This window comes from Ochotona curzoniae, unplaced genomic scaffold (assembly GCF_017591425.1).
Source record: "Ochotona curzoniae isolate NIBS_2020 unplaced genomic scaffold, NIBS_Ocur_1.0 scaffold_4701, whole genome shotgun sequence".
Classification (NCBI taxonomy): domain Eukaryota; kingdom Metazoa; phylum Chordata; class Mammalia; order Lagomorpha; family Ochotonidae; genus Ochotona; species Ochotona curzoniae.
In genome coordinates, this window is record NW_024467122.1 from 80,536,383 (window position 1) to 80,553,173 (window position 16,791).

The 16,791-nt window shown below is 52.6% G+C and overlaps 1 protein-coding gene across 2 annotated transcripts in view; it reads right to left on the reverse strand.

The window, feature by feature from the left end:
* Positions 1-13,436, reverse strand: part of TSPAN3 (tetraspanin 3) — a 28,362-nt gene extending 14,926 nt beyond the window's left edge. The window contains exon 1 of one of the 2 annotated variants that reach the window (XM_040969160.1): positions 13,270-13,436. In XM_040969160.1, the coding sequence (XP_040825094.1) occupies positions 13,270-13,332 (63 nt within the window). In that variant the 5' untranslated portion in view covers positions 13,333-13,436. The remainder of the gene's footprint in view (positions 1-13,269) is intronic. The other variant, XM_040969159.1, reaches the window with a different exon arrangement.
* Positions 13,437-16,791: the final 3,355 nt, after the last annotated feature.

A 16,791-nucleotide genomic window follows, 5' to 3' on the forward strand; every position in this document is an offset into this window, starting at 1 on the left:
ACTCAGAGGGCACAAACAGTGTCTCCCCATTCCTTCAGACCCACAGCCCCCCTCGGCAGCTAACAGCTATCACCAGAATTCATGGATAATACCTCCTTATCCCTTTCCTCGAGATTCCTATTCACTGTGTCCGCCTTTCTCTTCATTCCAGGGTCTATGCTTTCTAGTTCCCTGTTCCAACATGATACAGCAATTTAATCCAGGTTAGGTCTTCAAAAGGATCACGGAAAACTAGTATTTAAAAATCTATGGGGGGGAGGCAGCACAGCAGTCTAGCGACCAAAGCCCTCGCCTTGAATGTTCCAGCATTCCATATGGGTGCTGGTTCTAATCCCTTCGTCCCCGCTTCCCATTTAGTTTCCTGCTTGTGGCCTGGGAAAGCAGTCGAGGATGGCCCAAAGCCTTAGGACCCTACACCCGCATGGGGGACCTGGAAGCGGCTCCTGGCTCCTGGCTTCGGATCGGAGCAGCTCTAGCCATTACAGCCGCTTAAGGGAGTGATTCAGTGGATGGAAGCTCTTCCTCTCTGTCTCTCTTCCTCTCTGCATATCTCACTTTTCAATAAAAATAAATAAATCTTTAAAGAAAAATCTATGGAGGTAAGCATCGTGGCAGAGTGTGTAAAGTTGCCTCCTGTAACATTGGTATCTCAGTGGGCACTGATTCATGTCCTGGCTGCTTCACTTCCCATCCAGCTCCCTGCTGGTGATCTGGGAAAGCAGTGGAAAATGGCCAAAATGTGCCTTTCAAATAAATGTTTTCTTTTTAAAATTACGCATGAAGTTTCAACAAAATTTGTAAGGTTTTTATTTATGTTTGTTCACAGGCAGAGCGACGGGGCAGGGGATTAGAGAAAGACAGATCTGATCACTTCATCTTCCACCCAGGACTGCAATGGCTGGGGCATGCTGAAGGCACAGCTACAAATGCTGGGAGCCTGAGGACCTGAGCCTCCGTCCACTCTGTCCCAGCTCATTAGCAAAGATGGATGCAAAGTGAAGCAGCCGGCAGTCAAAACGGTGCTCTACCATAGGATGCTGGGGTCGCCGGGCCACAACTGTTGGCTAACTGAGCTTACGTTTTCACTGTTTTCCATGAGCTTCCTGAAGTGGCCTCCTATGCTGTCCCCTATAACCATAAGTGCTATGGAGTGTGTTCATGACACAAGAGCCTGAACTACCCAGTACTGGGTACTATGTCTTACTTTTCCCTGACCACATGTGTATGCCATGCACTCACTAAAAAACACACATTGTGCTTAAGTGGTGTCGGTCCTTGAGCTAAACTATAACAAACCCTTGGAGCTGGCGAGATGGCAGAGCAAGCTAATACTCCAGCCTGTGATGCCAGCTGGTTCGTATTCTGACTGTTCCATTTCCGATCCAGCTCCCAGTTTATGGCCTGAGAAAGCAGCAGAGGGTGGACCAAGTCCTTGGGCCCCTGTGCCCATACGGAGACCCAGAAGAAGCTCCTGGCACCTGTTTTAGACCTGCCCAACTCTGCCCATTGTGGCCATTCAGGAAATGAACCAATAATGGAAGACTATCTCTCCTTGTCTCTGTAAATCTGCCATTCCAACTAAAAAGAAGAAAAGAAGCCCTGGTGTGAACTGCTCCCACAGGTCGGGCTGTCTTCCCTGGTCACCTGGGTCTCAGGCTCTCCTCAATGGGCCTGAATTAAAACCTCTGGTGAAGATGCTTTAGGCAAGGCAGATTTCAATGAAAAGAAGAACTGGAGGGTGTGTGGACTCGGCAACGAGTTCCCAAGCACATGGTGATAAGGAACTGCTGGTGGCTGAGCTATTACAGAGGCTGTGAGGAGCCTGACGCTCAGGGCTACTTGGGAACGGGCTACCACTCGCTGCCCAGAGACTGCACACAGGCAGAAGACCCAGCCATGGCAGGTGCAACCAGACTGCAGACCTGCATCGGGGCAGGTGCCATGAAGCTGTTTTTTTGTCCAACTGAGAGCAGCTGCTTAGCCCAGGCTGTGAACCTGGCAGTCCCAACTCATGTGGGGGAGCGGAGAACGCAGCAGGGCGCTCCTCTGCCAGCACGCAGGGGCAGCCCCGTAACAGCTGCACACACTGGAGCAGAACCTGCACGGATGGCTGACTGACGGGAAGTCACATAAAATCAAACTATGGGCAAACAGAAGCTGTGGTTCCTTAACTGAACCCAACTTCAAACTTCGTTCTTTTCCTAACCCTATATAATGTTTCTATCTAAAGTTGCAAAGCAATGTATAAAATGGCACCATGACAGGTGCCCTACCAGCTGAACACCGACCAAGAGCAAGCAGCAACTCCTTTAACCACATCTGGCAATCAGAATGAAGAACACACCTGGGCCTGATGCAATGACTCACCCTGCATGCACTGGATCCCAAATGGCACCAGTTTGTATCCCATCCAGCTCCCTGCCTGTGGCCTGGGAAAGCAGTTGAGGATGACCCAAAGCCTTGGGACCCTGCACCCATGTGAGAGACCTAGAAGAGGCTCCTGGCTTTGGATCAGTTCAGTTCTAGCCATTGCAGCCACTTGGGGAGTGAACCAGCAAACAGAAGATCTTTTTGTCTCTCCTTCTCTATAAATCTGCCTTTTCAATAAATAAATACATCTTAAAAAAAAAAAAAAAAGAACCCACCAAAGCACAAGGAACAGAGGAGAGCCTGGGTGATGACTGAGGGGTGGTGGATTCCTGTCACTGTCCCACAGCTATGGACTTGGTGCACGGAGCCGATTATAACGTGGACCCTGACTGATGGTCAAAGCCAAAGTTTATTAGTGGCATCAGACTTTATACACTGAAGGTCATATGGGATAAGGGAGGAAGTATTGAGCTCATCAACAAAACCCAGTAACAGTTTCCATGCTTTTGTTTGGAACTCCTTTTGTCTTGTATATTCCACCACGTGTTCTCATCAAAATACTGTCCATTCAACTGTTCTCATACAAATGATATCCAATCAGGTATATAAAAGGTAGCCATTAGGTTGTTCTCATGCAAATATTAGCCAATCAACTGTAATCCAGTGCTCACCTTCTAGGGTCACTATGTCCTACAGATTCCCAGCTGGTGTGCGGAGAGATCTTGCAGTCTAAAGCGGACAGCCGGGCTATTAGAACAGCCAGGTTAAGCCCTGCTGTGGAAGGACCACGAGGGGATGGAGGTTTACTACAGCAGCTACACAGGACGGGTGTGCGGGGAAGCGGGGGGCGACAGAAGGAGCAGAACTGCCCAGCACGGAAGCAGCTGAGCTGCCCCGTACCGCTCCGAGACTGCCCCCTGAGGAGGAGGACTGGTGCCAGCACAGCGCACTAAAAATAGTCGTCCTTTGTACAAAGAAGTGAAAGGTTGAGGTCTGAAACTACACAAAGAATGTTCTAAAGCCTTCTTCCTCTTTTTAATAAGCCTGTGTTCTAAGTTAAGCCACAAAGAACTAAAATTGCTCAGGCAGGGCCCTTCATGACATCAAGCTGTTCCTCTAAACACTAAAGGCGTCTCGTCATGGAATTCTGAGCGGCTGTGAGTCCCGATGCTGCTTTCCTCCTACGTGTCCCCTACTTTATACACAAATGCCAAAGTAAAAAAGCTCAGTCTTAGTTCAAAAACTGAGACCTACGAGATCTGCCATCGGAATGGGGTAGTATAAAGAACAGCAGATTGGGGCTGGCAGCTTTGCATAGCGTATTAAGCCACTGCCTGCGACCAGGCACCTCCACCGTGAAGAGCAGATTTGAGTCCTGGCTGTCCCATTTCCGATCCGGCGTCCTGCTATTGTGCCTAGCAAGGCCCAGGAAAACTGCCCGTGTGCTTGGGCTCCTCCCGGCTTTAGTCTGGCCCCGGCCTGGCCGTGGCAGCCATTTGGGGAGGGACCCAGCAGACAGAAGGCCTCTTTCTCTTTAACTCTGCCTTCCAAATCAACAAATCTTTAAAAATAAACATGCAAGAAACACAAGCATGTGACAAGTTCAGGTACAATAGCTTGTTGCTCAGAGGTAAGGGGGGGGGGCACTCCCAGGACGCCTGGGGAAAGGTGTGGCAAAGGGCAGCAACCTCCTGGCAAGGATATGCTGCCCACAGCCCGATTCCCATCCAGTGCTGGCAGGGATGGAAGGGTAAGGCGGGACAATGTGGACTTCAGCCCACTAACCACAGGGCCTGCCATCTCAGGATCAGCTGGGAAAGCAGCAGCTGTTGCAAGAAAGAAAGAAAAAGGGAGCCAAAAGACAGGGCAGAAACTGCTCTGTACCCCAGACTTTGTCAAGGCAGAGAAGTGAAACTAATCCACAGGAATTCACCTTACAGACTGTCTGCCTCAGAAATGCCTGCCCAGTCACATCAGGGGCTGCCTCACTTCTGAGGAATCCCTGCTAATTCCAGCACTTTTCTGAGCGCTCCCCCCCCCCCCGACACAGCCCCTGGCCATTACCAGTGACTTAACACCCTCTTCTGTTTATCACTGCTCTCCAATCTCCAGGATCCTCCGATCACATCAACTGCCTGACACTGATGCAACAGCTCCTGCTACAGAAAGTTACTCTTTTCCCAAGCCCAGTGCTTCCTGTGGCTTCATTTGCTCTCCTTAAGAAAGATCACTCCAGAACCAGGCCTTGTAGCCCAGCAGCTAAAGTCCTCACTTGGCATGCGCAGGGATTCCATATACGTGCTGGTTCGTGCCCCAGCTGCTCCACTTCCCATCCAGCTCCTTGTAGCCTGGGAAAGCAATGAAGGATGGCCCAAAGCCTTGGGACCCTGCACCTGCATGGGATATGCAGAAACAGCTCCTGGCTCCTGGCTTCGGATCGGCACAGCACCAGCCGTTGCGGTCACTTGGGGAGTGAATCAATGGACAAAAGATCTTCCTCTCTCTCTCTTTCCTCTTTTCTGTATATCTGATTTTCCAATAAATAATAATAAATCTTAAAAAGGACTTCTCCACCATCCTCAAATCCTTTCATCAGAAAATCAAGCTGCTCCCAAGAATTTTTTGAGCTATTAAAGTGACGGCACTTTCTATCTGACAAATTGGTTCAATAATAAAGCCAAGCTGTATTCAAACGTATGCAATGGACAGACGGGGCCTCGGGCTTGGAGGGGCTTCAGGGGAATAAGGAAGAGTGTCCTGGGATGCAGTAATACGTCATCCTCAACATCCCTGCTTTCTCACTAACTCCAACAGTGGACACTTACTGGCAAGAGCAGGAATCAGAAGGAAACCAAGATTTGTGCAGAAGCTATGTTCATCAAACACTGCACCGAAATGGTAGAGGCGCTGAAGAGGCGACAAAGACGAGAAACAGCCCTAGCCTCCAGGTGAGCTTGCATTCTGGTCCTGAGGCATCTTGGGAAAGTATAATTTAACCTTGTTTGTGGTATGGTGGCAACAATACACACACAAACACAGGACATCCGAAAACCAAACCAAGGTCCCTCGGCCCGAGGGGGAGAAGGAAGGGGCTCCTGGCTTTGGCGGGTCCAGCTCTGGCTCTGCAGCACGTGGTGATGAAACAGCACACAAAGAGATTCTTTCACCCTCTTTTTTTTAAGATTTATTTTATTTTTACTGCAAAGTCAGATATACAGAGAGGAAAAGAGTCAGAGAAGAAGATCTTCCTTCCGATGATTCACTCCCCAAGTGACTGCAATGGCTGGTGCTGTGCTGATTCGAGGCAGGAGCCAGGAACCTTCTCCAGGTGTCCCACACAGGTGCAGGGTCCCAAGGCCTTGGGCCATTCTTGACTGCCTTCCCAGGCCACAAGCAGGGAGCTGGATGGGAAGTGGGGCTGCTGGGATTAGAACCGGCGCCCATATGGGATCCTGACATTCAAGGTGAAGACTTTAGCTGCTAGGCCACTGTGCCGGGCCCTCTCTCACCTTCTTATAAATAAAACGAAAGTAATTAATTAAAAAATAATTACAGGCACAGGCATCTGGTGCAGAGGTTAAATTGTCACTTTAGATACTCCCATCCCAGACTGGGGTGCCTGGCTGCATTTCCTGTCTGGGCTGCTAACTGCAGCTTCCAGCTAACTGTTCCTGTGAGGAAGCGGCAGACAGCTCGGGTGCCAGAGGCCTTGCCATCCCCGTGGGAAAGCAGAATACGTTTTGGGCTCCTGTCTTTGGCCTAGGCCAGCATGGCTGCTGCCCCATTTGGAATCACACGATATGTAACCTTTGGAGAGGCTCTGATCCCTCAGCATGATAGCTTGTGACTGCTAAAGGCAGCGACAGTCTCACCACAGCCCATTCTCTTTGCTGCTATGGAGAACGACACTCAACAGGTTTGCCACCGCTGAGTGTCACACTCAATTACATGTGACTGGTTTCCACTCCTGAGTGGGTATGAAAAACGAATTTGCCGGTTCTAATCCCGGCAGCTCCACTTCTCACCCAGCTCCCGGCTTGTGGCCTGGGAGAGCAGTCAAGAACGGCCCAAAGCCTTGAGACTCTGCACCCGCCTGGGAGACCTGCAGGAGGTTCCTGGCTCCTGGCTTCAGATCGGCGCAGTTCTGCCTGTTGTAGTTACTTGGGGAGTGAATCATAGGATGGAAGATCTTCCTCTCGGTCTCCTTTCCTCTCTGTATATCTGACTTTGCAATAAAAATAAAACAAATCTTAAAAAATAAAATAAAAAATAAAATTAGTCTGAAACATCTAGTGCTATTTGCGATCACACCCTCCCATTCAGCCCTACTTGCATGGTCCTGTTTTTACCTTTTTATAACCATTGGTCGTGTAGCTTAAAAAGTCTCCCTATTTCATCCAATCTACACCTACCAGACAAAAGACGCAAACTTCAAGAGGTAGTAAAAGTGGAGATGAAGCAACTGCCACAGCCAGCTCACTGGGGCAGCTATTCCAGACCGCAGGCACCCAGCCCTTGAACAAGCACGGTCTTGAGACCCCTGTGCCCACCCTGCCCTCTGTGAGGTGCTTTGGCTCCACAGCAGGACACTCTGGGATGGGTTAGGCATTTCCTTAGTGGAAGCAGTGAGGGTGAAGAGGAGGAGTTGGAACAACTAGCTGGAAAGGCAGACCTGAGGGCACTCGGGGGTGGGGAGCCCCCTGAGAAAGTCGATCCAGGGGAGTCGGCCCGCCCCTCTCGCTGGGGGACGGGGAGGGGGTGGGGGTGGGGTGGGGGGACTCTGCCGTTTGCCCCTTGTATTTCAGAAACAGGTGAAGGACAAACAACCAAGTACCCTGAGCAGTGTGTCTGAGCGCACGCTTGCGTGGCACGAGAACAAATATGGGAAACACTGTGTGCACAAAGACCAACCTTCCCCAAGTGCAGGAAGACTTGGGGAAATACTTCAGAGCATATTCATTTCAACCTGCTCCTTAGCTGCCACCAAAGAGGGCTTGCCCGCCGACTCCCAGTGCTGCATGACTCAGGCCAGTCAGGGGACAGATGACTAACAACAGGCTGAGACGGGACAGTCAACTGCAAGGACCGCTTCGGAAAGACATTTGCTAACGTGACCCATGATCGGCCCCCCAGCACAGCCGGCTTTTCTTCTAGAGGGGAAGAAGAGCTGAGAAAACAGAGCTGTTAGCCAAAGGTGTGTCCCACTGAGACTTTTGTCAGAGCTGTCACTCCGAACTGGAGAGAGGCAGAGAAACGGCATCCAGGATGTCAGGGGAAGGTTCCGGCTAAAAGGATCATGTTACCAACTCAGAAGTGCAGAATGTGCTGGAACACACCGGAAATGCTTCCTCCCTCCCAGGTGTTAAGGTATGGCCCTCCCGCTGGTGACGCCATCGGGCTCCCTGCCCCCAGTCCTGATCTGGCACATCACACACCTGCTCCCTCCTCAGAGGAACCTGTGCCAGCCCAAAGCAGCCCCCACGCTCGGGCCCTGCAGCCTGCGTTTTAGCTCTCCGGTGTTTTCATGATTAATTTTAACAGTCTGACCTTACTCCACCAGAAAGTAAGTTTTGTAGGAACAGATCTTCACCGTGTACAAGCTTTTCCAGGTCAACACTGCACACACGCAGGGGAAGCTGGAGCCGCACTGCTTTGGGGTGGAGCAGGTGCTGGTGCATCTGAGTATGGGGTGAAGAGCAAGCGGATGAGCACTGAACGTGCTGCACCCCCACACACCTTAGGCGAGGCGGTCGGAGGGTGGCCGCAGTCCCTCTCTATAGGTGTTTCAGTGCTGCCATCAACCCCCTTCCCCAAACTCCTAAGAGATGAGAACAGCCTAACCACACAGTGTGAGACTGAGAATCCTACAGGCATGGGCACAGCTGTCCCGGGCACCGCCTAGGAAACACACAAATGAGCAGAACAAATTGGAGCCAACTGGCTCTTCCAGTGGGGTACCAATAGAATAGCTAATCTGTTTACCATGGAACTGCACTAATTATTCAACTAACTTGCCAAAATAAAAGCTCATATCTGATGGCTACCATAGTGGCCGGAGAAGGTTGGAGTTTGCCTCCAACCAAACCTTGAACAGATGGCAGAATTCTGGTGGGCCCCTCAGGCAGTGAGACCACCGTTGCACCAATGAGGGGCACAGACCCATATCCCCCCCATACCCAATAAGGGCTGAGGCGACCCGCGCCCTCCCCCCACTCGGCTTCCGTGTCGAGGAGAGTTTAAAAAGCCCCTTCCCCGTCTCTTCCACGCTCTTCTTCCTCTGCAGACCCCTCCTTCCTGTGTGTCCTTTCTGCTGCACGGGGAAGGGAAGCCCGTGACCGTGGCTCCCTGAAATAAAGGCCACCTAAATTCTTTTCATATATTCAGCTGAGTTATTAATTCCCTGGTGGTCGGCGAATCTAACACTTAGGCAAGTGGCGAATCTAACAATGTCTTATTGATTTCAACTAGTTTTAGATGAGTCCTCCTGGGTCAGATAAAATGCACAAAATCCAGAATCCTGAGTGGTATTGGAGGTTGGTGTAATTTACAGATCAGCTAATGAGTACTTGTTACTATATAGCCTTCCAAATGGACTCCTAATCGCCATCGCAGAGGTACTGGCCCTGGGGGTGTGCGACCGCCCCCCATGGGCCCAGCACTAACACACTCGGGCTTACAGCCACACCACCACACAGAAACGGATCCGAAGCAGCACCTGCTTCCCCTGCCCCAAGTTCTCATCCAATCCCAGGTCCTAACCTTCTGAAACTAGGTAAGCAAGTCTCCACTTCCATTATGTAACCTTCGGCATCTTAGGCGCAGTTATCTGGCCTTCCCACGTAACGCCCTCACACTGTGAGGTCTGAGGCTGTCTACAGCAATCCTCACCAAGCCCTGTGCCGTGAGCTCATGTGGAGTGCACACTCCGGCTCACGGGGCAGGCACAGAAAGCTGGAAGCAGCTGTGCTTTCTGGAGTGCTAATGGGCACCCACAATCAGCCATCACCGGCGCCAGGGGCGAGCTGGTGGCACAGACCTGCTCCCAGCCACTGGAGCTACCCAAGGGCTCACAGAGGAACCCCACCTGCTCTGGCAGAAGGCTTACCCTTCCACTCACTGGGGAGACAGGAGGGACCGCTGGGGGAGAAGACACTCGCTGAGGAATGCAGTACATTCCCCAGGAAGAACCTGCTAGTCTTTCTGGTACTTCCTCATCTGGTTTATCTCCTTTACCTGCTGGCCTGCAGTGGCCTCAGCCAGCAGCTCCATCCGGGCGTTCGCGGGTGGGTGAGCCTTCCCCTGCTGCCTCCCGCGGTGTGGGTGAGCAGGGAGCAGGGCTGGGATTCAGGCACACGGACATGGGACAAGGGCAACTTCATCTGTGACTTAACCACCGGGCCAAGCACCTGTCCTAAGACTTCCTTTAACTTTTTCTTTCTTTTTATTGGAAAGGCAGATTTCCAGAGAGAAAGATCTTCCATCCGCTAATTCACTCTCCAGGCAGCCGCAACGGCCAGAGCTGAGCCAATCCAAAGCCAGGAGCTTCTTCCAGGTATCCCAAGGGGTGCAGGATCCCAAAGCTTTGGGCTGTCCTCCACTGCCTTCCCAGGCCGCAGGCAGGGAGCTGGATGGGAAGTGGAGCAGCCAGGACATGAACCAGCGCTCATATGGGATTCCCAGCAAGTGAGAGGATTTAGCCACCAGGCCAGACCCAACACTTCCTTTTCTTAAACAATTTAAAGTGTAGTTTAAATGTTGGCACAGTTTTCTAAATCATCTGCTTTATTATTATTTTTAAAATGTATTTACTTTAGAGAGAGAGTAGGAGAGACACAGAGAGATCTTTAATCCCCTGGTGTGCTCCCCAGATACCGAAGCCAGGAGTCAGGAGCCTCATCCAGGTCTCCCACGGCATGACGCAGGCCCAAGCACTCGCACCATCTTCTGCTACTTCTCTCAGGCTATTAGACAGCTAGATGGGAAGTGGGGTAGCTGGGGCTTGAACCAGCATCATGACATGTCAGTGTTGCAGGCACTATGCCTCTATGTCTTCATCCGCTATGCCAAGCAGCCCCGGCAGTTTTTGACTTGGCCTACCAAGTTCCTTCTTTGGTCTGAATGCAGCTTCAACCCAGCTGACCCTGGCTACCGCCCTCCCCTGTACAAGGCAGGGCTGCTGTGAGAACACTCCGTGGAAAATGCTTCCTACCTCAGCCTGACATGCAGGGAGCACTGAAGGGTCAGTCAGGACCACCCCCTTCATCAGACCCCTAAACTAACAATGTGTCAGGAGCACCAGGTAACCCTAAGGGGCGAGTTCTGGCCCAAGTGTTAAACCCCAAGCACGGGCCTGGTGTACTGGCCTAGTTGCTAGTAAGTCCTTGCTTGCACGTGCCAGGATCACATATGAGCACCAGTTCCTATCCCGGCAGCTCCACTTCCCATCCAGCTCCCTGCTTGTGGCCTGAGAAAGCAGTAAAGGACGACCCAAAGCCTTGGGACCCTGCACCCACGTAGGAGACCTGGAAGAGGCTCCTGACTCTAGGTTTCGGACAGGCTCAGCTCTGGCCATTGTGGCCACTTGGGGAGTAAGCCAGAAGATGGAAGATCTTTCCATCTCTCCTTGTGTCTGTAAATCTGACTTTCCAATAATAAATAATTTTTTTTAAGAAGTTTTATACTCACCAGTTACATTACACTAGGCCACAGTTTCCCTTCATGTCAGTTTAACTTCCTTATCCCAGGTCAGTTTTACCGCCCCACTAACTCAGATAAGGCATATTTACACTGACCAGCGCAGGCTCGAGTCTTGGCAGCAGCCTTTGTTAAACTCAACAGCGCAGTGAGTAATAACGGTACACACACTTACACAGGTCCCAAAGACCCAGGAACTGCCTGATACCTTAGAGTGAATAAAAGTGTAAGAAAATGGTTCCGGTACTTCCAATATTTTGTTACATAAACAACAATTTCAGCCCCTGAGTCTGAACAGCCTGGAACTCACCTACTATCCTCTTTAAAATCAGAGACCGGCCAGGTAAAGCCACTGCCTGGGACACCAGCATCCCAGCACAGCACTGCTGTTTCACTTCCCAGCCAGCCCCCTGTTAATGCGCCTGGGAGAGCAGCAGAAGATGGCCCAAATGCTCTAGGCCCCTGTCAATTTATATGGGAGACCCCAACCAAGTTCCATCGTCTGACTTTCCTCTGCCTCAGCCTTGGCTACCGTGGCCATCTGAGGAGTGACCCAACAGATAGAAGCTCTTCCCTGGACCCAACATAGTGGCCTAGTGGCTAAAGTCATTCCCTTGCATGAGCCAGGATCCTATATGAGTGCTGGTTCATGTCCTGGCAGCCCCACTTCCCATCCAGCTCCCTGCTTGTGGCCTGGGAAAGCAGTCGAGGACGGCCCAAAGCCTTGGGATCCTGCACCCGTGTGGAAGAACTGGAAGAGTTCCTGGCTCCTGGCTTCAGATCAGTTCAACTCCGGCCATTGCGGTCACTTGGGGAGTGAATCATTAGACAGAAGATCTTCCTCTCTGTCTCTCCTTTTCTCTATAAATCTGACTTTCCAACAGAAATAAATACATCTTAAAAATAAAAGTTCTCCCTTTTCTAATTCCACTCTTCTAATAAATAAGTAAATCTAAAAGAAAAAAAGGAAAGAAAGAAAAGAACAGCCAAAACAGCTAAACCTACAAGATCACATGAGACTGTCCAAAGCTAACATCTGGGGGGGAATCCCAGCCTATCTTTTTCTGTTTCAAAAGGGATGTAAAATTAAAACGTAGGAGCAACACTGGCCTAACTGGAATAGATGGAAGCAAGCCCCCCACTCCCCAAACTGGCCAGAAAGTACACTCTAGGCAGGCAGCTAAGGGAGAACTCTAGGCAGGGCCCCTTGCGGGGCTATGAGTAAAGGGTGTGTTCCAGTCCTGGGGCGGAGGGGTGCTGCCGGCCGAGGGGCACTGCCCAGAAATGGCGCACTGTGAGGCCGGCGGGGCACTGCAACCACACAGGACTCCAAGTGCAACCCACACGGGGCACAAGAGGGCAGAACCCCAGCCCCAGCGCGCTGCTCAAACTGTCCTTTTAACTTTTGCTTCTAAGGCAGACAACGTCAGTAAGGCTTGGAAAGGTGTGATCTGGGGAGCGGGCGGGTAGTACCAAGTCCCAGGGGGAGGGAGGAGAGAGAGAGAGAGAGAGAGAGAGAGAGAGAGAGAGAGAGAGAAAGGCTCCGATCCCCCCTCCCCGGCCAGGTCCACGAGTCACCTGTGCGCTTTCGGCCGCCCCAGAATCTCAGGGAAACCAAAGTGCATGACCTCAGGCTGCCCCCTGACTGGCTCCCCAGGACCAAAACAAACACACACACATCTCACGTACACACCCCTACAACACACACCCCCACACTCACCCTACATATACATGCACACACACCCCCATACACCCCCCCACACCCCACCCCACTACATATACATGCCACACACACATATAAACACCCACACACACACAAACACCCCCCCACACACACCCCACGCACCCAGAGCGGCCTTCCCGGCCGAGGGATTATCGGGAAGCTCCCAGCTGCCCCCTCAGCCCCCTGGCCCCACTGACGGCCCGTCCACTCGCACGCGGTCCCAAGGCCACACACCCGGGCCGCGGGTCCCCCCACCATGCCCACCCCGGGCGGCCGGAGCGCACCCCACGACGGGGCCGGCCCGTCCCGCACGGCCGTCCCCAGGTGCGAGTCGCCGGGCCCACCGGGCGCGCGGGGGCTCCTCCTGTCCGAACGCTCCACCCCACGACCCCGCACCCCACAGTCCGGACCCGGGAGGGACCCCGTCCACCACCACCACCCCGCTCCCCTCGTCACGGGGCCCGCTCGGCCCCTCGGCTCACCCAGAAGATGAGGTTGAGGAAGACCAGCACGGTCTTGGACGAGGTGATGCCGCACTGGCCCATGGCGCCGGCGGCCCGCGGAGACCCCCTGCTCGGCGCGGCGGCAATGGCGGACCCGCTCGGCCTTCCTTCCCGAAGCCCCCGGCGCCGCCGCCGCGCAGCCCCGACCCAGCAAGCACCTCGCTCCTCTGCGCAGCCGCCGCAGCCCCCGACCCGCGCCGCTCCACGGCAACCGAGTCCCGCCCCCCGCGCGGCCGCCAATCAAGCCTGCGAGTGGCGGCGGCAAGGCCAGGCCCCTTAAGGGAGCCGAATCTCCGTCTTGGCCTCTGGCCGCCCTTGGGAGGGTGGGCCCAGACCCCAGACCCTCCACCCGGCTGTTAGATGACCTTTACGCTTCCCGCTTTGTAGGTGCCTCGGAGCCCACCGAGTTGGGAGGCTTGGCAACCCTGATCTTTACTGCTGTCCTGGGTGACACCTTTTGGCATTGCTAACTGGTCAGGTGTATGCAGGGTCTGTCTGGGGCAGGGTAGTGGGATGGGCGAGGAGGAGGCTGGAGCTGGGTGGGTGTGTGGGTAGATGCCGGGGTAACATCTCAGGTGTGTTTGTGATCACGAACAGGGACCCTTCTTCTGGCATTGGCCACCCTGCACACTCCGGGGGGATTTGCAGAAGCTAGCAGCTTACTGGATTTTTGCCCCCACGCCATCTTCTACCCCAGCCGGCCTGCAGGAGTCAGCTTTCAGCGCACCGCAGGGCTCTCTAAGGGTTAAGACACAAGGTCAGAGTCAGGTGCAGCCGTGACATTTCCAGCCGCACCCTAACAGTCAACCTGGCCCAGGGCGGGGACCCTGGAGACGCACCCCTTCATTGCTCCCACAGTCCCTCCCTTCCTCTCTGCTTCCTGTGCCTGGGCACCACTGGGCAGCTCTTCTCCCAGGCTCCCAACCTCTGCCCCAGGCGACCTGGCTTCCTTGGATCCTGCCCGAGGGAGCAGCCCGGCCACAGACAAGTGAGGAGGGGACTGTGGGACACGGACTGTAGGTGTCCCTAGAAAAACCACACAGCAGTACTGGGAGTGGAGAGTGACAGGGGGTGCCCACACTGATGGCACAACCCGAGGTGACCTGCCTGAAAGGTGGAAGGAAGATAGTCCTGGCATGGGACAAGGCCTGAGGCCGGCTGCTGTGGGCAGGGTCCCCAAGGTGGGGATGGAGTTCAATAAGGCTTCATCTCCCAGATTCCAGATCTTACATTCAGTCGTGTAGAGCCTCACACCATCGCCCACACCATTCAGTGAGCTCCTCTTGGTAAAGGAGAGGCCTGACCCCGGAGGACTGGGCAGCAAGGGGCTGGTGTGTGACGGTCACCCCACAGTGCCTGTGTCATTGCTCCCACCAAGGGGATCCACCAGCTGTGTGTTGGCCCTCTCAGAGGCTGCATGTGTCAGGGTTAGGAGCACAGACGTGGGGCGCAGGGAGCCAAGGTTTGCACCCGTGCCCAGTCGGTGCCGTTCGTGTGTTCTGGAGACTCTGACCTGTTCTTTCTGACTTCCTCAGCCCTCTAGCATGCGGGGGGAGGGTGCTGGGAACAAGTTCCGGGGAAGATGGGATTAAAAGAGAAAGTTTATTTTGGTGCAGAAAGTCTTGAAATTCGTGCATATGTGGAGGGTCTTTTAAAAAAAAAAACCTCATGGAAAATGCATTTTATGAGGGCAAAACTGCATAGATTTCAAGATATTTTGCAAAATAAACCTCTCAGGGTTGGCCTTGTGGCACAGCACATAAAGCTGTTGTCTATTTGGGTGTTCCACCTCTGATCCAGCTCCCTGGGAAAGCAGCAGAGGATGGCCTAAGTATCTGGGCCCCTGCACGTGTGTGGGAGGCCAGAAGAAGCTCCTGGCTTCAGCCTGGCTCTTGCCTGGCTGTTGCAGCTACTTGAGGAATGAACCAGTAGATGGAACATCTTTCTTTCTCCTCTCTCTCTCTCTTTCTCTTCCTCTCTCTCTCTCTAACTCGGACTTTCAATAGACCAGAACAGACTAGAATCAAATCAAATTGAATTTACACTGCTGCAAACAGGTCCGTTTATTCATTCCACACATTCAGGGGTGACCTACCCTAGGCTTGACCCAACCAATCAGGGGCTGGAAACAAAGCAGGTGAAGTGAGGACACCAAGCACTGGCTCCAGAGGGGCTTGCTATCCAGAGTCCATGCTAATTCTGTAATTATTGACTTTGTTGCAATTGGAAGAAGACAAACAGGTTACCATGAGAGTGAGCACCAGGCCTGAGAGTCAGGCACTGTGAGCTGAACTGGTCACTTTGCCCAGACCTGCCCCTCCTCTGCCTATGTCTATCTGGCTCAGCAAGTAGCGCAGCCATCCTTGTCCTCAGGCCAAGACTTGGGGAGCATCCTGGTCTCCCCAACCCCAAGACTGTTGCCTATTCTGGAAAATCAGCCTTCTGGGATGACCTGGGGCTTTCCCCACACTCCTGCACAAATAGGGGCAGCTGAGGGGGGGACGCCCCCAAGGAACACAGGCTCCCCTGTGCCCCGTGTGTCCCGTGTGTCCCATGGGCCTGGCACCGCTGATAGGACTGTGGAAGGATGGGGTACACTCAAGCCTTGGGTCACCAGCTCTCAGTGCCCACTTTGATCTGAACAGGCAGGAATCCAGTCATGCTGATCCATGGGACGAGGCTCAAAGTGCCCGTCTTTTCCAAATAATACGAAGATACCTATTGCAGCAGCCACTGTCATCAATGACCACTCCTGCTAATGCTACCTGCTTAGAACAGACACCAGCCTTTCTGGAGAGCCCCTTGCCTTCCAGGGAGCTGGGAGGGGTCGGTGGGAGAGGCCCACTGGGTCATGCCCTGGAGAGGGTGACACAAAAGCAGGAACAGTCAGGGAGAATTAATTTTTCTTTCTTTCTTTCTTTCTTTCTTTCTTTCTTTCTTTCTTTCTTTCTTTCTTTCTTTCTTTCTTTCTTTCTTTCTTCCTTTCTTTCTTTCTTTCTTTCTTTCTCTTTCTTTCTTTCTTTCTTTCTTTCTTTCTTTCTTTCTCTTTCTTTCTCTCTCTTTCTTTCTTTCTGATTTATTTAGTTTGTTGGAACGTTAGCTTGACAGAGAGAAGGACAGACAGAAACATCTTCCATCTGCTGCTTCACTCCCCAAGTGGCCACAACTGCCACATCCGAGGCCCCATTAGACTGCCCTCAGCTTCCAGTAGTTCCAGAAGATGCTGGAGTGATCTGCAGTTCTTACAGTCGATCCTTTTCTGCGTAGGACAGCCAGAGCCCATTTCTGTTCTTTGTAATCGGGAATCCCTGACTAACACAATGATCAGAATAGAAAAAAAACTGGAAGTAGAAAGAGGAAGAGCAAAGCATCACTCTTACCGCCAGGAAAAAAAAAAAAAAAAAGGATGACTGCCCACAATTTGTTCCAACCTTTTACATATGCGTATTTTATGAGCATTGCAATTGTTACATAAAAATGCACATACTCTGATTTTAAAGT